The following is a 23,020-nucleotide window of genomic DNA, read 5'->3' as shown; positions in this document are numbered from 1 at the left end:
GCATTCACTCTGGGGACCACGTGGATGGGACAGCAGCTGCCCCGGGGAAGTTATTCTAACAGCTGATCGCTGGAGCCCAAGGCCACGCTCAACCCACAGCTGCTACTCAGGCTATCTCGGCCACACTCCACATCCAGCACCACTGGGTAACTATCCCCTGAGGTATTGGAGAACAGAGAGGGAGGGCCATGAAGAGGGGGTGAAGGACAGCAAGTGCGTGAACTCTGAGGTCCTTTCCGGCTCCACGAGTCTATGGGATCCTGTACATTTGGTGGCAACGCTATAACCTCTAGAAAGATATCACTATCACAATCCAACCACTCTCCCAAATCTAGACATGCCTAGCCCTCAGGTGAGATCTCTCTGGTCCAGACCCAGTTCCACCTGACCCATGGGTGATGGTGCTGAAAATGCTTCCAAAAACAATCTATCCCTCCATCTTCTGGACCTTCAAGACACACTGAGGGTTTGATAACTGCAGTCACCAAGCTATAAAACAGTGGGGCTTTTTCTTTCCTTTCCTGATGCAGGGGTGATGATGACAGTGAAAACAGTGACAATATGATTTGGTTTAGTGGAGTTTTTTAAACTACATTATCCCCCTAGAACAACAAGACTAAAATTGTGTTTAAAAGGCTCAGAGTGACGAAAATGCTGAGCCTAAATGCAACCTTCAGAAATTGTGAAAGGAGAATAAAAGACAAGGTGACCTGACAGCTTTCAGTAACAAGGAGATTCCCGGGGTGACTCGCAAATGGAGCAGACATGTCTGACTTTGGAGGCAAGCCCCCAGAATGTAGAGTGCTTTTTTGCACACATGTAAAATCTTAGCACATTCCATGAGCAAATGAATCCAATACTTCAGTAACAAGCTGTGAAGACTGCAGCTGAAAGTGGAAAAGCCATTTCTGCTTCAGAGGAGACTGTTCTTAAGTCCTGGAGTTATGTCTGTTGTTCAAAAGGCAGGTGAAGACAAACCACGGGGCCCAAAGCCGAGCACAAGGTCAAGGTGGCAGGAGAAGCTGCCCCCGGGCGGCCACACCCGCCTCTGTGCCTGACTTTATTTCTCCCTTCTCAATTTCAAAAGCAGATACATTTTTAACATATAAACTTAACGCAAGTCCAATTATGATCTTAATAATGCATCTGGGAGGTGACTCTATATGGATAGAATTTATATGGAAAGATTTAAATGTGGCCTGAGAGTAGCCAAGAAAATACAAGAAGGGGGGGAAAAAATAAGGAAAGATCTGTTTTACTAAAATTAAAAAAAAATTACATTGATATAGAAGAGGATGTATAGAACTGTGCAACAAAATGAGAATTTTCAGATGTATGCCCTAGGATAATGAGAATTTCACAAACGACAAAGGGAAAATATAGAAAAGCCTCATTTTACACAGTACCAAAAAAATTAACTCCATATGGATTAGGAATTCATATTTAAAAAATAAAGCAGTAAAAAATTCTCACAAGAAAGTCTACATTATCTGTGAAGTATGAAAGGGAGACCCGGAGGGACCAGGGAAGAAGGAAACTTATTAAGCAAGACTAGAATTCATCTTTAATGAAAGAAAAGAGGAAAAAAGAATGGAAGATGATCGATATATTGGGTTGTACAAAAATCTTAAAACCCTTTAATGGCAAAGGATATAATAAAACAAAGAGACAAATGATAGGTTTTATAAATATATTTGCAGTGCGGAAGACAAAGAGCTAATACATTATTAATTAATTCAAGAGCTACTGGGGGACACCTACATTCGAGACACTATTCAAGCCATCAGGAACTCAAAGGTGAACAAAAGATCAAAACCTTGCCCTCGGGCGCAGGCTCTACTGGAAGGGCTAACCGACTGTATTGAGTTGCTTGAGTCTCCAGAAAGATACGCTTAAATCTTAACCCAGTTTCCTGCACATGTGACCTTAATGAAAACAAGATCTTTGCAGATGTAACTGAGTTCCCATGCGGTGATACTGGACTGGGCTTCCCAGATGGCTCAGCAGTAAAGAATCCCTCTGCTGATGCAGGAGATGCCGGTTCCATCCCTGGGTCGGGAAGATCTCCTGGAGGAGGAAATGGAAACCCACTCCAGTATTCTTGCTTAGAAAATTCCATGGACAGAGGATTCTGGTGGACTACAGCCCATGGGGTCACAAAGGGTCAGACATGACTGAATGACTGGGCAGGCACGCATGCACACACTGGATTAGGGGTGAGCCCAAGTCCAAGGACGGAAGTCCTTATAAAAAGAAGGGACTCTGGAGAGCGAGGACAACACAGGTGAAGACTCAGACACAAGCAAGAGGCCAGAGGTCAGCGTGAGGGCAGCTTAGCAAGCCGAGGGCAGCCAGGGGCCGCCAAGCCAGCAAGGCTGGGAGCCAGAGTCGGCAGGGAAGGGTCCTCACATAAATAAACCGTGGCGGGCGGCAGCACTCCGCAACGCCTGGATTTCAGATTCTGGCCGCAGCACTGTGAGAGAAGAGATTTCTGTGGTTCAAGCCACCCAGTCTGTGGTGATTTGTTACAAATTCCTAAGAAGCTACTACACACGTATTGGCTCGTTTAATCCTTATCACTATCCTATAATCCCTGGAGAAGGAAATGGCAAACCACTCCAGTATCCTTGCCTGGAAAATCCCATGGACCGAGGAGCCTGGTGGGCTATGGTCCATGGGGTCGCAGAGTCTGGCATGACTGAGCGACTGACACACAGGCTATCCTACAAGGTAGCTACTAAAACGACCTCCACTGAGGGAAGGAAACTGAGGCACAGAGAGGTCTGCCCAGGGTCACACAGTTGTTAGGCAACAGAGCTGGGATTTGACTCCAGGCACCCACTCCAGGATTCTGGCCTGGAGAATTCCATGCACTCAAAGAGTCAGACATGACTGGGCTTTGACTCAAAGCTTTTCACTTTGAGACTTTGAGTGTGGCTCAGAGTCGGCCTCTGAGATGAGATCGGGTGCATACAGGGTGGTATGGCTGTAGGCAGAGTTTTAAAATGCAATTCTCCAATGCTCCAAAATTGATTGGGTTCATTCCAAGAACACTGAGTACTTATGCCCTGTTTCAGATGCTTGGGACAGGGCAGAGAATAAAAAGGACACACACAGGTAACTGTTTGAGTAGCAGGTCCCCCTCAGGGAGGAGGGCAGGGCTGCAGGGGGCTGGGGGAGAGAACCAGACGCAAACAAGAGTGTCAGGGAAGAGCTGTGGCAGCCGGAGGCTGGGGTGGGGCAGGGTATAGGCTGGGGTCAGATTAAGCAATCCTACCCCAGGGAATCCATTCCATAGAGATGAAAGCATCAGTACACAGAGATACATAAAGAATGATCGTTTGAAGAGGGGAAAAAGAGAAAGAAAGAAATGAATGCCCATCAAAAAGGGAAGGGTTGGTGTTCAGCTTGCAGTTCTTTGCTTCCACTGAGAACAAACAGAAAGCCAGACAAAAGACAGCAAAACATCTGTATGACATATAGACAGCTGCTGAGACAACAAGGGCTCAAAGGGACACAAGTCGGCGTGAAGGGGAAACCTCAGAACTCGGAAGAGAAGGAGGTCACGGACCCATTCTGGGAGCAGAGCCAGGGTTCAGGATCGGGGCTGAAGGCCCAGGCAGGTGGTCACTACCAGCAGAGAGAGAAACAAGCAGAGCTCATGCGACTGCAGAGACCAGAATCAGAGACTTCACTTTTTAGTTTCCTGGTGAGAAGGGAAAACAGAAAATGGACCCTGATACTGTCAGTTTTCCCCTCGAGGTACTGGCTGAATTCAGAACCCACGGGGTGGGGATTGACAGAAGGCTTAGGAATCAAAGCAGAAAACCTCAGAAAAGCTGAAGGTTTTTTTTTTTTTTGGGCGGGGGGGGCCCCCCCCCCTCACCTTTTTGAGTCCTGAGGAAACTAAGGTTAGACAGAATTCAAGACTTCTCAGGGATGAGGGCTCAAAGAATAGCCCATGCTCTGAGTTAGAAGAGCTTCCCCAGTGGCTCAGTAATAAAGGACCCACCTACTAAGCAGGAGACACAGGAGAGGCAGGTTAAATCCCTGGGTCAGCAGGATCCCCTGCATAGGAAATGGCAACCCGCTCCTGTATTCTTGCCCGGAGAATCCCACGGACATAGGAGCCTGGCGGGCTACAGTCCACGGGGTAGCAAGGAGTCAGACACGACTAGAGTGACGGCACACAGGCATCAGTTCAGTTCTGTTCGGTCACTCAGTCGGTCACTCAGTCACTCAATAACCTCATATCTGAGGTTATTGATATTTCTCCCAGCAATCTTGATTCTAGCTTGTGCTTCATCCAGCCCGGCATTTTGCATAATGTACTCTGCATATACGTTAAATAAGCAGGGTGACAATATACAGACCCCATGGACTGCAGCACACCAGGCCTGCCTGTCCATCACCAGCTCCAGGAGCTTGCTCAAATTCATATCCATCGAGACAATAAAGTCATCCAACCATCTCATCCTCTGTCGTCCCCTTCTCCTTCTGCCTTTAATCTTTCCCAGCATCAGGGTCTTTTCCAAGTAGTCAGTTTTATGCATCAGGTGGTCAAAGTATTGGAGTGTCAGCATCAATCTTTCCAATGAATATTCAGGACTGATTTTCTTTAAGATGGACTGGTTAGATCTCCTTGCAGTCCAAGAGACTCTCAAGAGTCTTCTCCAGCACCACAGTTTGAAGCCATCAATTCTTTGGCACTCAGGCCTTTTTATTGTCCAGCTCTCATATCCATACATGACTACTGGAAAAACCATAGCTTTGACTAGACGGACCTTTGTTGGCAAAGTAAAGATGTCTCTGCTTTTTACTATGCTGTCAAGGTTGGTCATAGCTTTTCTTCCAAGGAGCAAGTGTCTTTTCATTTCATGGCTGCAGTCACCATCTGCTGTGATTTTGGAACCCCCCAAAATTAAGTCTGTCACTGTTTCTATTGTTTTCCCATCTATTTGCCATGAAGTGATGGGACCAGATGCCATGATCTTAGTTTTCTGAATGTTGAGTTTTAAGCCAACTTTTTCACTCTCCTCTTTCACTTTCATCAAGAGGCTCTTTAGTTCTTCTTTACTTTCTTCCAGAAGGGTGGTATCATCTGCATATCTGAGGTTATTGATATATTTCTCCCAGCAATCTTGATTCCAGCTTGTGCTTCATCCAGCCTGGCATTTTGCATAATGTACTCTGCATAGAAGTTAAATAAGCAGGGTGACAATATACAGCCTTGACGTACTCCTTCCTCAATTTGGAACCAGTCTGTTTTTCCATGTTCAGTACTAACTGTTGCTTCTTGACCTGCACACAGATTTCTCAGGAGGCAGGTCAGGTGGTCTGGTATTCCCATCTCTTGAAGAATTTTCCACAGTTTATTGTGATCCACACGGTCAAAGGCTTTGGCATAGTCAATAAAGCAGAAGTAGATGTTTTTCTGGAACTCTCTTGCTTTTTCCATGATCCAGCAGATGTTGGCAATTTGATCTCTGGTTCCCCTGCCTTTTCTAAAAAAACTTTGAGGACTACACGCTAGAAGGAAGTTCCTTTGGTTGGGTGGTTGGTTTTGTTGTTGGAGTGTTCCACGTGCCACAGGGCAACTAAGCCTGTGTACCGCAACCACTGAAGCCCGCACGCCCTGGAGCCCACGCTCCACAGCGAGAGAAGCCACCACAATGAGAAGCCCTGCTCACTGCAACTAGAGAGGAGGCCCTGCTCGCTGCAACTAGAGAGGAGGCCCTGCTCGCTGCAACTAGAGAGGAGGCCCTGCTCGCTGCAACTAGAGAGGAGGCCCTGCTCGCTGCAACTAGAGAGGAGGCCCTGCTCACTGCAACTAGGGAAAGCCCATGCGCAGCAGCAAAGAGCCATTCTAGCTAAAAATAATAGCAATAAATTAACTGAAAAAATCAAACAGGCGCAAGCATACAGAAATATAAGATGGAAAGAAATAGCAAAGGTAAGCATGCAGATACATATGACATCTTATTCACCATAGAAATAGCATCCCATGGGATTCAGCGTTGAAGTAAGATTTAAATGCATGACAACAGTAACATAAAAGATAGGAAGGGGTGAATGAAATTAGTTTTATATCTAGCATTGCTAGAGAAGTGGTGAAAATAACAACATATTTAAGTACATACAATAAGACAAGGATTCATATCAAATCTCTCGGGGATCAGTAGGCTGATAGCGGGGAAAATGGAATGGTAGAAACAGTTAATCTAAAAGAAGGTAAGAAAGGAAAGAAAAGAGGACATGAAACAGCTGGGTCAAATAGAAAAAAATAGTGAGATGATATTCACAGATATGAAATCATCTCTGTGTGCTTATGCGCTCAGTCACGTCCAGCTCTCTGTGACCCCATGGACTGTACCCACCAGGCTCCTCTGTCCATGGGATTTCCCAGGCAAGAATTCCGGAGTGGGCTTCTGGTTCCTTCTCCAGTAGAATCAACTCTATCAGTAACTAAATGCCAAATGAAGTGGCTACTGCCACTGCAAGACTGAGGCTGTCATGGTCTGTTTTCTAAAATACCTGTTATATGCTGTCCATGTGAGGCAGTTTAAATATAAGCACCCAGGAAATGTGGAGTAAAAGGATAGGAAAAAATATGCTATGCTAACATGAATCAAAAGGAAGCTGAAGTAACTATATTATTGTCAGTCGAAAATAGACTTGAAGGCAAGCAGCATCACTCTGTATCAAGAGAGTCACGTCATAATGATAAAGAAGACAATTCACAGGAAGCTTCAGCAATTCTGAGTCTATGTGTACCCAAAAACTTAGCTTCAAAGTGAACAAGGCAACAGAACTAAAAAGGATCTCACTAGACAAATCCACAATCAGTTGGGAGACCTCAACACATTTCTCTCAACAGCTAATGGGATGAGCAGGCAAAAAATTGATAAGGAGACAAAAGGTCTGAAAAAGACAATAAAATCAACTTAGTTGACCTACTTAGAAAACTAAAGGTCCGTGATGGACTACACATTGTTTTCAAGTGTTTCTGGGACATTTACCAAAATTGTCTCTATACTGGGTCATAATCCAAGCCTCAGCATATTTAGAAGGATCAGTTGAAGTGATTTAACTTTAAAATCACACCCTTTGATAGCCCAGCTGCTAGAGCAGAGGATGATAGGTTTGATGCATGTAGACTTTAAAATCTATTCTCTGATCAAAATGGAATCAATTTTAAAATCAATAATAAGAGATAAACTAGAAAATATCAACTGTGTGGAAATTAAACAGTAAACAATTGGAGAAAAGAAATCACGACAGAAATTATAAAACATGTGGAACCGAATGACAGTGAAAACACAGTATACGGAAAACTGTACCATGCGGCTAAGGCTGCACCTAGAGGACGATGGGTAGCCGTCAGTTCACACACTAGAGAGACAAAGGCTGGAGAGCGACGATCTAACGTTCTATCTCGAGAAATCAGAAAAAGAAAAGCAAATTAAATCCCTAGCAGGTGGAAGGAAGAAAATAATGGAGGTAACAGCAGAAATAAAGAAATATGAAACAAATTATATGAGAGAAAAAAAAAACAAGTCAAATAAAGTTGTTACTTCGAAAAGAGAAAACTGAGAGATCTCAACTTCTGCATTTGGGTAGGATGAAGCAATTCACAGCAAGCAAATATTCCCAACGAAAACAATTAGAAAAAATCAAGTAAAAACAACAAAAAGGCATCAGAAAGCTGCAAAAGCCATGAGGTTTCAAGGGACCAAAACCCCAAGGTGGACAGGACTCACCTTTCAGCATCAAGGGCTTCCCTGATAGCTCACCTGGTAAAGAATCAGCCTGCAATGTGGGAGACCTCGGTTCGATCTCTGAGTTGGGAAGATCCCCTGGAGAAGGGAAAGGCTACCCACTTCAGTATTCTTGGGCTTCCCTTGTGGCTCAGCTGGTAAAGAATCTGCCCGCAATGTGGGAGACCTCGGTTCGATCTCTGAGTTGGGAAGATCCCCTGGAGAAGGCAAAGGCTACCCACGCCAGTATTCAGAGCTGGACAGGGCTAAGCGACTTTCACTTTCACACTTTCAGTGTCAAACTGAGAGTAGGCAATTGCATTTCCCCTGGGAACAGCTGACGCCTCTGGAGTGGACTTTGGACTGAGAAATAGGTTTGGGCCAGACAGAGAGCCACTCCAGCAGAGCGTTCACTAGTTACATGGTGCTGGAGTGGTGAAGTCGGAGGGGGCAGGCTCAGAGCATGTCTGGCTCCCCCTTCCAGACATGTGCCGATCTCTGGAACAGGCCGGGGCTGGAGTCTAAGGACCTGAACTGAAAACTTAAAAAAGGACAATGCAAGTCTGCACACTTAGGAGACAAAGGCCCGACAGGGAGGAAGACCCTGAGAACACACAGGCAAAAACAAATCCCTAGAGGTGCGGTCCATTGACACTGAGGGTCTGCAGCTGCCCGGCCCTGGAGGAACTGGCCAATTTGGGCATGGCCAGATGCCGACAGGCTCCAGGTTTGGCATCTGTCAAGAGAATTATTGCTGGAAGATAGAGAAATAAATATAGACTTTTGATGGGTGTGTGGAGCTTGGAGCAACAAAACTGAAGATGTGAGGGACCTCGAACACACAACTGGTTCACCTCCTTGAAACAAACGTGTAAGATTAGGAAGCAGTAAGGAACAGCCAAGAGATGCTCAAGGGTGTTTGTGGGGCTTGGTTTAATCAGGGTCCCTGTCCCTAGATGGAGAAGACTGTGTGGGATTAGGAATTGATGGCAGTGAGTGGGGTGGGTACCCATTCCCCAGATATGTGAGTGTGACCAGCACCCAAAGGGCTTAAGGTACTCTGCTGGGAGGAAGTGAGGAAGCTCACCTCCTGCTAAGCAAGGTGAGATATCCTTGCCTTCAGGAAGGTGCAGAAGTAAGGGGCCAAGGCTGCTAAGAATCTGGGACACTGGGCTGGGCTGTTACAGACTCTGGCTTCCCTAATCCATGTCTTGGGGGCTCTGTGTGTGTTGGCTGATGAGCTCTGCAGCCTGTGTCTGTCGCTGGGACCTCTGCTGGGACTCCAGAAATGGGACTAAGAATAACAGCGAGCTGAACAATGTTCAGTGTATTTACTGAGGATGAAGAATAACAATTTCCCATTAGGAACAGCCAATTACAAGGAACCAGAATTGTAAAGCTGCCCTCAAATTCCTGATGGATGGAATAGCCCAATTAGTCTAATTACTCAATTAGACTAATCTTGACTTATGTGTCCTTGGGTGTTTAGTCATTTTATGTTCCCCATGGGTCACTAGTCCCAAGCAGTGAAACTTCTGCTTTATCTATGCTCCCCATGTGGCTTAGTCCTATTCCAAGTATGGAACAGGCACTCTCACAATGTTTACCGAGAGAAAGGATGGCAGAGACTGTTGTATTTGCCTGCCTAATGTGTATTCTCTCCTTCTCCCATAGGAGCAGGGCCTTGCTTTTTCTGGAGGTAGTAATGTGCCCAGCCAAAAAGTGTGTAAGTGGAAGCTTATGATACATTACAACAAAATGTTAAGTTTGAGAAGCTTCCAAAAAAGCCCTTTAAAAAAGAAAGACTTCTCTGGCTCAAGCCTTTGTCCTTCCCTTTTTCCTTTATTTATGCCTGAAACATGTGTGTGATAGCTGGTGTTCCAGCAGCTAAATTGTATACATGAGGATAAGACTGAAAGAGTAAGAAGCTAGAAGCAACCTGGGTTTCTGAAGACAATGTAGAGCTGCTGCACTGACCCTATAGCAACAACCTCGGACTCCTCTCTTACAGGAGAAAAATAGCCACTTAAAAAATTTAAGCTGCTGTTTTGGGGGTTTGCTGCTAATTCAGCAAATGAAGGATAGGGAAAGGGGGGGGAATGTATCTGGAGAAGGAATATAAAGATTCTAGATCATCCTAAAATTCAAGAATGGCTTTCTGCAACATTACAAGTTCTTGACTCATTATTGAAATAAACTGGCACATTTAAAAACATATGGAAGTCACAGGATTTGTGGTGCAGAGGCCAGAGAAACAAAGCAGAAGAGGGGGACTTCCTGAGAGAAAGAATATATGTTACAGGGTTGTTGTGAACAATGATTTAATGGATAATGTAAGATACACAGACCAGGGCTAGTACAATTCCAGAAAGAACAGTCCTTTTCCCTCCCACAGTGGAAACTGCATACTTGACCATGAGTTCATGAAAACCCCAGTAGCTCTGCCTCTGTCAGGGCTCTCAACTCAGTGTGGGGTCCCTGGTTATCTTACGCTAACCAGAAACTCTGATATCTCCTACACTCAAGAGAGAAAAGGGGGAAAGTTCAATTACCAGTTAACAAATAAGAGTCTGCATAACAGACAAGAGCTGCCTGACCCAGGAGGTGAAAACAGCAACAGAGTCCATGATGACCATGCAGGGACGCAGGGGCCTGTCAGCTTCCGCCTGGCTCTGGGTTCTGTTCTCATGGGTCTCTCCTAAGAGGACCTGTGTAGCCCATCACCTCTTGCCTCCACCATAGGGAAGGTGATGATGGGTGCTAAGAATAAACAGCACTTCTAATTTAGAGTGCAAGGTATTCAGTCACTCGGTCGTGTCCGACTCTTTGTGACCCCATGGACTGTAGCACACCAGGCCTCCCTGTCCATCACCAGTACCTGGAGGTTGCTCAGACCCATATCCATTGTGTTGGTGATGCCATCCAACCATCTCATTCTCTGTCGTCCCCTTCTCCTGCCTTCAATCTTTCCCAGCATCAGGGTCTTTTCCAATGAGTCAGTTCTTTGCATCAGGTGGCCAAAGTATTGGAGTTTCAGCTTCAGCATCAGTCCTTCCAATGAATATTCAGGACTGATTTCATTTAGGAGGGACTGGTTGGATCTCCTTGCAGTCCAAGAGACTCTCAAGAGTCTTCTCCAACACCACAGTTCAAAAGCATCAATTCTTCGGTGCTCAGCTTTCTTTATGTTTCAACTCTCACATCCGTACATGACTACTGGAAAAACCATAGCTTTGACTAGATGGAACTTTTGTCAGCAAAGTAATGTCTCTGCTTTTGAATATGCTGTCTAGGTTGGTCACAGCTTTTCTTCCAAGGATCAAGCGTCTTTTAATTTCATGGCTGCAGTCACCATCTGCAGTGATTTTTACAAGTGATGGTTTGCAAGGTATTCAAGCCAATGGTGAAGCACTGCCTGTGTTCAAGGATGAACAAGTACATGGACACAGAACTGGGCAAGTGAGTATATAGGACTTAGAGCTTCACTCCCAATGCCCCGGGCTTGAAACTCTGCAGCCACTGCGCTACTAACTGGTAAGACAGAGATCTGGGGGAAGAGAGGGGAAGAACATTGCCTCCCCATAACCAGACTGGTAGGAAGCAGTGAAGGGGCATTCTAATTAAAAGAAATGTCCTTCCCACAAAACTCTGAGGCCAGATGCAAGCTCAAAACTGCCATCAGTTGTACCCAGCTAGCCTATATGGGCTTCCCTGGTGGCTCAGAAGGTGAAGAATCTGTCTGCAATGTGGGAAACCCAGGTTCAATCCCGAGTCAACAAGATCCCCTGGAGAAGGGAATAGCTACCCACTCCTGTATTCTTGCCTGGAAAATCCCATGGACAGAGGAGCCTGGAGGGCCCCAGCCCACGGGGCCGCAAAGAGTCGGACATGACTGAGTGACTAAGCGCGCACACACACACACACACACACACGGCCTGTATGACACCCACCAAGCCAGTATCACTCCCAGCAAGGGTCTGAGGTTGATACAGACTGGCATGGATTCAAATTCGAGTGTCTGAATGGCTTACCAGCTGAACCACGCTGAGCCATGATCTCAAGTCCTAAGCTTTGGTCTCCTCATCTGTGAAGTGGGTATAATGTGATCTATATCTCATGGGGCTCCTGTGACAGTTACAAATAATGCTTGTAAAGCAACACCCCCAGTGCCTGCACACTGGCAGAGTCAGTAAGTCTTCAGTCAGTGTAGCGATACCATCACTAGTCTAGCAATGGTTAGCATTATCATCATGGTTATTATCACTGCTATTATTCCCATTACAGAATTAGTCATCGTTAACACTTAAAGCTCTCTGCAGAGTTGGTTTCAAAGGTTTCCTTGCCACTGAAGTTGGGTATTTGCAAACCTTTAACATCTGGAAGCCTTGCATGATGTCCAATCTAAATTCTGGTTTCTTTCTATAGTATAAGCCCATGATTTTCCCAGCTCTGACTTTACCAGTGGTAGAATCGCTCTCATTGGTAAATAATTTAACAATGAAAACTTAGATTTACATAATGCTTTGAGGTTACCAGCCTATCGAGTTGAAATCTGGGTCCCCAGCAGATGGTTGAAAGTCACCCCACGATTATTGATCTTCAAGTTAAACGGCTGGTCACGACAGGAGGTTTTCAAACATTAAACCCAACAAGTCACTGAGAGGGAAGCCAGTGGAATACTTCCCTAATTGTGTTCACTGTGAACTGGTTGTTAAGTCTCCTGAAACAACAGATTTCTCTTCCCGCATCTCCATCCTCCAGTGTTTTCTGTTTCCTTCCGCACCCCCTGCTGCCCACTGGCATGTCTCCAGGAAGCCGGCAACCAGGGAGGGGAGAAGCATGCCAGTACCACTGGGAAGCAAGAGCAGAGCTGCAGCTGCCCCTCCGCTTGGCCGGAATGCAGAGATGGGCAGGGGCAGAGAAGAGGGCCAGGGTGGGTGCGCCAGGTGGAGAGGGGAACCAGCCTCATGTTTAGGAATCCCAACTGGCTTCTGAAGCGCCTGCTTGCCTCACTCCGCAGGTGGTGGCCCTTCAGGCTCCCCTGGGGATTCTAGTTAACTCTTCAGGTTCACCTGTTCATCCAGCAAATGTCCTCTGGGCCCTACTGCGTGCCAAGTACTGGGATACATTTCTGTCCAAAAGAGACAAAGATGTCTACCTTTGGGGCATATGTTTTTACTGGAGGAAGATAAACAGGCAGAATAAAGAAATGAACCAGGGACTTTCCTGCAGGCCTGGTGGTTGAGAACCCACCTGCCAGTGCAGGGGACCTAGGCTGGATCCCTGGTCCAGGAAGATCCTACATGCCATGGCCACGTGGCAGCTAAGCCTGAGCGCCACAACAAGTGGTCCTGAGCTCGGGAGCCTGCGGGCTGCAAGTGCTGGAGTCCACGCAGCCTAGAGCCTGTGCTCCACAGCAAGAGAAGCCGCTGCAGTGAGAAGCACCGCAACAGAGAGCAGCTATTTGCCGCAACTAGAGAAGAGCCTGCGCAGCAGCGAAGACCCAGCAAAACAAAAGTAAAGAACCTTCAATTAAAAAAAAAAAAAGAATCAGAGTCAAACACAAAGAGGCCCCATTTGCCAGGTGACTCGGGGTGGAACCTGGGACCAGGCCCTGGGAGGGTTCCACGATTCCTGCCCATTTACCCACCGAGGCTGCTCTTGTCAGTCAGCAACAGCGGGCTACCAGTTCCTGGTGGGCCCCCCCCCCCCCACCGCCCCACCAGAACTCGCGGAACCATCCTTGACTCTTTCCTCTCCCTTTGTCTCCTCGCTGGGCCCCTTAGGCTCACAAACATAGATCCTCCCCTTCTGCGCCTCTTGCTTGGGGAAGGGGAGGTCTGGACTCTTTCCACAGCCATCTAACCCCTTCCCCCCTCCCCCACCAGCCGGCCCCCTCCTCCACCCACCCTCCACACTGCTGCCGATGAGAGGCTCAGAAATGAGATTCGGACAGAGCCCATTTCAGAGCCTGGCATGGGGGCAGGCACTAGATAAACTGCAGCTGCTAATATGATTACTTCTCTTCTTGGAAATATATTTCACTGCCTTCTTCTGAAGGTGTCCACACGGACACTACTACGTATTAGCGGCAAGGTTTCCCTTTAAAATAGCTGCAGATGATGAACTAGGGGGATCATAATAGGAATTTTAAGCAATCGTTCAAATTCATTCCTGAGAAGTCTGTGCAGAACCCTTCAAAGTGAGTTCTCTCTGGCATGAACCTCACCAGTTCCCATAAGCACATGCAAATCAGCACTCTGAGCTTCCCATTTTCACTGCCAGTTTTTCTTCCCCCCACTTTCTTGCGGCACAAACTGCAGCTCTGTTATCACAGCATCCCGGGAACCCCTCGCTGGCAGGGCTGGGGGGGCCCTGAGCAGCCTCACCCCGCCCCGCCCCCACTGCCCCACCTCGCACACGGAGCCGGGTCCTCAGTGGATGGCCAAGGAAAGCACCAATGAACCCTTTGTTCTGAAAGGTTAACTATCAAAAACCGGCCGCATTCACATCAGAGGCATATTCTGAAGAAAGTTGCCAAGGATATTTCTGGCCAGAAGAATCCTTTTGCGTTGTCGGAAGATGCCCAGAAATGAATCCGTTTTGCCCTGGAATAAACCCTGACTGAAAAAAACTTAATGCTTGTGCCTTTAGAGCCTGGCAGCACAGTAAGAGAAGGAAACGGCACCCACTCCAGTGTTCTTGCCTGGAGAATCCCAGGGACGGCGGAGCCTGGTGGGCTGCCGTCTGTGGGGTCGCACAGGGTCAGACAGGCCAGAAGCGACTCAGCAGCAGCGGCAGAGTAAGACAACTGAATTTCCTTCAGGAAAGGAGGAAACGCAGAAACACAGAGAAACCTTACTCTCCTACCTTCCTGAAGTCGTGCGTGTTAATTTTGCCATTAGGCTCCTTGGTGAAGTCGAGAAACCGCTTTCTGAGTGCTGGGTCCTGCTGCCGTATACAGCTTTTGAGCTTTTCAATGACTTCATCCTTCGTCATGTTCCTGGAAATGGCACCCTGGCTCTCAGCGGGCTTGGCTCTAAAATCACAAGCAGGCACAAAGGTGCAGCGGCGCGCTTTCTATAAGCCAGCAGCCCCCAACCTTTTTGGGCACCGCAGACCCGTTTTGTGGAAGACAGTTTTTCCATGGAATGGGGGGAGGGATGCTTTGGGGGTGATTCAAGCTTACTGCATTTATTGTGCACTTCTATTGTTATTACATCAGCTCCACCTCTGATCACCAGGCATGAGGTCCCCGAGGTTGGGGACCCCTGCTACAGACCTCACCCGCTTATGGTTCAACCCAGGACAACACAGGGGTTTTCCATCCCCTTTTCACAAACGAGCAGACAGACGCTGAGGTCAAGGGAGGGACTCAGGGACTTCTTATACGCCCATGGCTCGTAGCTTCAGAGTCAGGCCAGCAGCTCTGTGTCACTGTGTCAGGTAAGCTCCCCTCCCGGGCCGAGGTCCCAGCACAAGGCAGCAGGCCAGGGTGGGGAGCTTTGGGGCAGGGGCTGGTGTCAGCCCTGAAGTTTTCAGCTGTGCTTTGAGCTGGCTGAATCTGGCCTGTGAGTGGTTAAGACACGGCTGAGAAAGGATACTTTAGTGAACTGGGAAAATGCAAAGTCAGAGCCTGCTACCCAGCCTTAAATTAAACAGGCTGTTTCGTGGTCACCAGATCAAAGATCATCAGACAGCCAGGGGAAGGAAGGGATGTCCATAATTAATCCAAGTTGATTCGTGAAATCAATTTAATTTATATAATACAGATCTTAGGCAGTGTGCTCTGTGTCTGAGTGTGAGAATCTATGTGTCTTTGAAGGCTAATTATTCTCCAGCCCTCCTGCAGTCTCCTAGACCTCGTTTTGATAGCCATGAGATGGTCCTGAGAATGGACTTCGACTCCTCACCTGCTGCTTCTGTCAGCTCTAAGAGCTCTCCAGGAATGCCCACGTTTGATGAAATGCTAAATTGCTAGTACTTCTTTCACTGCTTTTTTGGGAGGCAGACGTAGCGCTTTATAGAATCTTTTACCTTTCTCTTAAAATACCATCCTTCTACTCATCTATAAAGCAGCTACTATTAAAGTGCCCAGATATTCAAATTTCATCACCTTAGCATTAAAATATTCCCATTGCTCTACACTTGAGAATTTTTTAAAGGGGATATGACAAAGTGAAGTCGGCCAATTAGTTCTACATTTTATCTTTCCTTATGGATTTATTATAAGCTATAGAACAAGCAAGTTAAAATAATATCTTTTCATTAGGCTAAACCTATATTTTTCAAAATGAAGGGCTAGAATATTCATCAGTCTGACTTTTAATGGATTTACTAAGTATGTTTTACTGTTACGATTCAATTTGGCAATCATTTAAGTAATTCTATCATTCATGTTAGAAAATGTTAACCAGTGTTATGAGTATATTTTGCAATAAATATTATACAGCAGTAAGGAAGCTACGACTCTGGCAAAAAGTGTGACTGCAGGGAGGCAATAGTTGAATGGCAGATGGGTTCTTTGGGAGCTGAAAGTCCTGGGTCCTTCCCCCAGGGTGTCCACTCAGTTTGTGAATAACCTGAGCATGCAAAGTGGCTTTCATTTGTGTCCAGCTCTTTGCGACACTATGGACTGTAGCCTGCCGGCTCCTCTGCGCATGGGATTCCATTGGAGTGGATTGCCATTTCCTTCTCAGGGTATCTTCCTGACCCAGGGATGGAACCCACGGTCTCTTACATCTCCTGCACTGGCAGGGGGGTTCTTTACCACTAGCGCCACCTGGGGAGCCCAAATAATGTGAGGCCAGTCCCCAGACCTCCTCTCAGGCCTCAGTGCTTTCACTCCTAGAGTTAATAAGTCAGTGTAGCATAGTCCTAAGACCTCTGCTGGCTCTAAAACGCCCTGACTCTAATCACTGTATTCATCATTTGCTATCTTTCTTATTTAAATCCCCAAATATCTAAATACTCATTTTTGTCAACAAATATTTACTGTCTACCTTGCAGTAGAATTCCACGGACCGAAGAGACTGGCGCGCTCCAGTGGCCTACTGTCCACGGGGTTGCAAAGAGTCGGACACGACTGAGCAACTAATATATCCTGCAGTAGGCACCGTGGTTTTAATAAGTACTTTTGTTTTGTTTTACCTCTCAGAAAGGTCTGGCAGTGGCTGCTCCTCTTTTTGAAGTTGTTCGTTTAACAGTTGACCCTTTGGCACGGAAACTGGAGAGACAGTGGGCGGTCGATTAATTCCTAGGCATGCCAAAAGTTTCTTGTAAAGGATTCTTCCTGAAGCAATATCCTGAAACTTACTGCAGAGTCTGAATTTTAAAAATAATTAGAACACGCCCATTAGAACAGCTGAAATAAGAAGGAGCCTACCAAGTGTCGGCAAGGAGGTGAGTGGCTACAGGTCTCCTCCATGGCTGGTGGAGTGCAAGATGGTGCTCCCACTTTGGAAGACAGTGGGGCAACCAAAGGTATACTCATCAGAGGATCCAGCTATCCTACCCATAGGCACTTGGCTGGAAGAAATAAAAACGTTATGTCTGCACAAAGACTTGTATAATACCCGTAGGTTTCATTGTAAGAGCAAAAATTAGTAACAAACCAAATGCCCATCCATAGATGAGTGGATCCACAAGGCTGGGGAAGGCCATAAAACAGAAGTCTACTCTCCAATGAACAAGAACCAACTGTGGATACACAGAACAGCGCCAGTGAGCCACACAGACATTATGCTTGGTGAATAAAATCTGGCATCTTGTATGCTTGCATTTACAGAGAATCCTAGAAAATGCCAAGTCATCTGCAGTGACATGGTGCCAGATGGGTGGAAGAGAGGGAATGCAAAGGGCACAAGGAAGTTTTACAGACGATGAAAAAGTTTATAGAGTCTGGGTTGACAGCTTGTGATGGGTTCACAGAGATATATGCACTTGATGGATTTCTTCCAATTGTATTATTTAAATATGGGTTAGTTTGAGACTCCTCTGGTGGTCCAGTGGTTAAGACTCTGTGCTCCCAACACACAGCAAGCCCACCTCCCGGAGCTGCAAGAGGCTGGGGAAGCATTCATTCTGAAAGGAGGGAACAGATCATCTGAAAACCCGGACACAACAGAGAGCTCAGCATCAGCCTCACTGAGCTGGGACCTGCAGGAATGGCGGCAGCGAATGAGAGCTCCCTGTGCGCTTGACCCTGGGTGGCAGGCTTTGTGTCTATCACCTCATTTGATCCTCACCACAGCTCTCATGCTCAGCACTTGCCCAAGTTCACAGCTTTTTCAGGGCCGAGCTGAGATTTGAACCCAGGCCTTCTGGCTACAGAGCCTGAGTTCCAGAGGGGCTTGAGGATCCTGAGGGGTTGGGAAGCCACATTCTGTTAAAGCAGCTGGTGTTTTCCTAATGGCAAGAGGACACCCAAATGCTTCAAGCAGGGTTTTAATGTGATCATCTCTGTAGGGTTTCCTTGGTGGCTCAGATGGTAAAGCATCTGCCCCTGCAATGCAGGAGACCTGGGTTCGGTCCCTGGGTTGGGAAGATCCCCTGGAGAAGGAAACGGAAACCCACTCCAGTGCTCTTGCCTGGAAAATGCCATGGACAGAGGAGCCTCGTAGGCTATAGTCCATGGGGTCGCAAAGAGTCGGACACGATTGAGCAAATTCACTTTGCAGCTTAGACAAAGACTGGTTACATAATGGAGAAGAGATGGAAAGGCTTCCATCTCAAAAATCCAGGTGCTTGCATGATCAACCCACTAAAGTTCATTCATTCATTCATTCATTTCCTCGCTTGACATTTAAGATGCCCTGTCCATGAGCCAGGCACTCTTCCACTCCTAGGTACTGGAGCTTCAGCCGGAAGAGACAAGGTCTCCACATTTTACATCCTTGGTGGGTGGCACAGGTAATGAAAAGTGGAGCCTGGTGACAGGTGGAGAGCACCTGGGCGGTGGGGTTGGGGAAGGTGGAGAAGGAGGTGAATGCAGTGACCTGCCACTCTGGGTGGGGAGATGTCCACCAAGCTCCTTTCCAAGTTAATGTGTCTAAAATGAAACTTCTGATTTCTACTCCCAGAAACTGTCCCCCTCAGCCTCCCCCAGCTCAGATGACAACCCTGAGTCCCCAGGTGCTTCAGCCAGAAGCTTGGGTTCATCCTCATTTCCTGCCCACCCTGCCCCAACCCAACACCCCTGGCAGTTCAGCCAGTGGTATTCCAAACACACCCTGACCCTCCACATGTATTCATGGTACGTATTCCTAGAAGAACCACAGGGACAAAGTGGGCAGGGGGTGGTCCTTATCCACCAAAGTGAAAAAAGTGAAAGTGTTAGTCACTCAGTCACGTCTAACTTTTTGCAACCCCATAGACTGGGGCCTGCCAGGCTCCTCTGTCCATGGGATTCTCCAAGTAAGAATTCTGCAGTGGGCAGCCATTCCCTTCTCCAGGGATTTTTCCCGCCCAGGGATCAAACCCAGGTCTCCCACATTGCAGACAGATTCTTCACCATCTGGGCCACCAGGGAAGCCCCTTGTTACACCAAACTGCTTTCCAGAGAGGCTTTGTCATTTATACACCCACCAGCACACATGCGAGAACCACCTTCTCCTTCCTGCTCTGTCTTTTCACTTGTTTGCAAATTTCCATTTCTTTTACTTTAAGTGGTATAGAACATAACTCATATTTTTTTCTATTTATTAACCTACATTTTAACAAAGCAATAGCAAGCCTTCTGCTCAGAGCCTTTGGCAGATAGAGACATCTCATTAGGATTTAATCATAGTGTTTTCATGAAAGGCAGACTTAGTGTAATCTCTTTACAGTGAATGATGATGTTTTTACATGTAAGAAAAGGCTTTTTTTTAAAAAATTAATATACTTCAGAAAAAGAGGAGTTGATATAAAGAAAACAGAGTGTACTCCGGTAGAACATGAATGCCACTGGGCGCCATCTTCTTTTTAGGGACAAGTAAACGGAGACTTCAAGAAGTTCCCCTCTGTTGGCCCTTGGAAGCTGCTGCAAACGTTTAACTCCCAAGCCTCCTATTCTACCTGCGACCTGCCTCCTCAGCTGGCGATCTCGCCTCCCCCTGCACTGAGAAGTCTGGAGGGGGGACTCCTAGGTCAGCACCCCCACAACCCCTCTTCCCACCCTGGCTCCATCTGCTTTTCCTCTGCAGATGCGGGCTGCAGTCTTCGGCTTTTCCCAGCCCACAGGCCTGCCAGAGCCTGTCTGAGAAGCCAGGGGACTCCCTTCCTGACCCTGCCCTCTCTGCTCCACACGCATCCTGAGGACCTGCTGGGTCTCCCCCCACCCAACTGCTCGCCCCACTTGCTTCCTCTGTGACCTCTGACCTCGCTGGCCCCCTGCCCCCTTAGCTTCAGGCACCGCTATCTGGTCCCACTGCCCCGACCTTCTCGGCTTCCTCTGCTGAGGGACCAGCCAGGGCCCTGGTTGCCTGGTGGTGCCCTCAGGTCCTGCCCGAGGCCTGACCACCTCAGCCAGCCAGTCCACCGTCGACCCAGACAAACGCTTGTTGAACAAACAAACGACCCCAGGGTCTCGACCCGGCCCGGACTCCCCTCTGAGCCCCACGTCTTCCTGCAGCCCTTTTTCTGGCGCTTTCACCCCGTCTGCTCCCTCAGCGGCCCGGTCTCTCCCTCCTGGCGGCTGGAGCAGCCCTGGGCATCCCCAGAGACCGCTCCGCTCTCGGCCGTCAGCCTCCCTGTCCAGAGTCAGCGGGCGGTTCCTCTGCTGCCCAGACCACCCCGCAGCAGCCGGCCCCACGGTCCTCTGCCCCTCCTCCTTCCGGCCCCTTCCTTCCCCTTTCCCCCATTACACCCATCCCCCTCCCTGGAGCCAGAGCCGTGTTTATAGAGCACAGACAGGGCGTGGCCCTTCGCACCCTCTAGACCTCTCGCTGCCTCCGGTTGGCCCTCAGCTCTGCTTCTCGGCTGTGAGCCGCATGGCAGAGGCAACAGGGATTCGGTGCACCCGCGCCCTGCCGGCCCGCGGACGGGGGCAGGGGCATTTTCAGAGCCCTCTGTCCTGGCAGCTCTCAGACCCTGTGGAGGACCCTGCCCACTTGATGACTCCGGTCCCCTGGGGGGGTGCCCGTCCTTCTCGCCTGCTCTTCCAGCCCCGTGCTGCGGGCCCCTGCCGCCCTCCCCACGTATCCCGCCCAGCTGTCCTCCGGGAGTATCCCCTGCTGCCCCACGTCCTGCAAGGCTCTTCCCTTTCTTCTCCGGGTTCCAGCCTCACGTCCCTGGAAAGTTGCTCGCCTTCTGTGCCCTGGCCCCACCCTCCGGGCTTCCAGAACTGTGCCTACATGGTACTCTGGTGCTCGCACGCCATGCTGGGCGCTTCTGCAGCTCTTTCCCCCACGTTCGACACCCCCACACCACCACCACCACCCCCCCCCCAACCACCAGGAAATGAAGGCATTTCTGTAAACCTATTAAAGAAAGCTGAGGGCAGAAGAATTGATGCTTTTGAACTGTGGTGTTGGAGAAGACTCTTGAGAGTCCCTTGGACTGCAAGGAGATCCAACCAGTCCATCCTAAAGGAGATCAGTCCTAGGTGTTCTTTGGAAGGACTGATGTTGAAGCTGAAACTCCAATACTTTGGCCACCTGATGCGGAGAGCTGACTCATTGGAAAAGACTCTGATGCTGGGAAAATTGAGGGCAGAAGGAGAAGGGGACAACAGAGGATGAGATGGTTGGATGGCATCACTGACACAATGGACATGGGTTTGGGTGGACTCTGGGAGTTGACAGGGAGGCCTGGCGTGCTGTAGTTCATGGGGTCACAAAGAGTCGGACATGACTGAGCGACTGAATTGAACTGAAGTGGTTGATATAACAGGGGCTTCTCTGGTGGCTCAGATGGTAAAGCGTCTGCCTGCAATGCAGGAGGCCTGGGTTCAATCCCTGGGTCGGGAAGATCCCCTGGGGAAGGAAATGGCAACCCACTCCAGTACTCTTGCCTGGAGAATCCCATGGATGGAGGAGCCAGGTGGGCTGCAGTCCATGGAGTCCCAAAGAGTTGGACACGACTGAGCGACTTCACTTTTTTTTTTACTGATATAACAGGATGGCCAGATGCAGGAGACTCAGGCAACACTCACTGAGTGACAGACCAAGTGGAAGGACGACTGAGCCGCCCGGCCAGTCCTGGGCTCCTCCCTCTCTCTCCCTCTCCCCTGGGTCTGAGCACTCAGCACAGTGACTAGCAAGCCCTGCAGACACGGACATCCCCGTGGCCTCCGCCTTCGCCCGCTGCCCAGCCCAGCCCTCACCCCTCCCTGAGCTCCTCCAGAACCGCCTCTGGGCTTGCTGTCACCTGCTTCTCCCCTGTGCCTGGTTTCTTCCCCCTGCCCCAAGCAAACTGATCTTCCTGCAAGAGTTCTGTAAACTGGATGGATGCAAACAGCTGGCCCAGCATACCAAGCTCTCAAAAGCCCCTCCTTATGGGGAAAGCCTTGCCCCCACTTCTTATAAGCCATGGGGAAAATGGGCTATGAGTGTTCACAGAAAGAGAGGCCAACAACTGGGTCACTTTAAACCAATGTAATATGAAGCAAAGTAAAAAAAAAAATAAGATTTTTAACATTCCACTTGGAAGGACTGAAAGAGCATCTTTGTGATGCCTCTGAATTTCCACCTACAGGAATCTCCCAGATTACTGCCCACACCCTGGGGAGCACTGGCCACCCATTTCTGTGGGTGGCCTGTGGCAGGCGCCATCCCGCCTGAGTCCCACTCCAGCCTGCTGGTTGTCAAGGTCATCTGTAGTGAGGGAACGCCACAGGGGGCAAGCCCTTCCACCTGGAGGGTGGAACAGACACCAGGCAGGACCCATGGAATCTTGAGGACACCCTTCTCTTCTTTCTCTAATATCCTTGTCCCCTCCAGCTTCGGCTCAGCTACCTCAAAGTAAGATTTAAACTAAAACGAACCATAAATTGTATATATAAACTATAAATCAGGCTACCATTTATGGGCTGGTTGGTCACAGCCAGACACCCTGGGAGGTAAAACAGTATGAAGATTAAGACCACAGGAGTCATGGCAACCAGCATGGGACCCAGGCTCCATGGCTCACTCCCGTGTGTCTCCAAGGACTCGCTGAACTTGCTCAAGCCTCCGTCTCCTTATTCAGGAAAAGGAGTCGTAATGCCGCCTTACACACTTGTGGCAAGGCCTCAATCACATAGTATAGATGCCAAGTTCTCAAACAGCGTTCAAGGCTTAGCA

The 23,020-nt window shown here is 48.3% G+C and overlaps 1 protein-coding gene across 1 annotated transcript in view; it reads right to left on the bottom strand.

The window, feature by feature from the left end:
* The window catches only part of EFCAB6 (EF-hand calcium binding domain 6), a 255,607-nt gene that overhangs the window by 101,925 nt on the left and 130,662 nt on the right, over window positions 1–23,020 (bottom strand). The window contains exons 16-17 of the mRNA XM_040233143.1: window positions 16,908–17,081; window positions 14,628–14,796 (exon numbers count right to left, since the gene is read on the bottom strand). Of these exons, the coding sequence (XP_040089077.1) occupies window positions 14,628–14,796; window positions 16,908–17,081 (343 nt within the window). The remainder of the gene's footprint in view (window positions 1–14,627; window positions 14,797–16,907; window positions 17,082–23,020) is intronic.

This window comes from Oryx dammah, unplaced genomic scaffold, assembly GCF_014754425.2.
Source record: "Oryx dammah isolate SB20612 unplaced genomic scaffold, SCBI_Odam_1.1 HiC_scaffold_29, whole genome shotgun sequence".
NCBI lineage: Eukaryota > Metazoa > Chordata > Mammalia > Artiodactyla > Bovidae > Oryx > Oryx dammah.
This window is presented reverse-complemented; position numbering and strand designations above follow the sequence as displayed.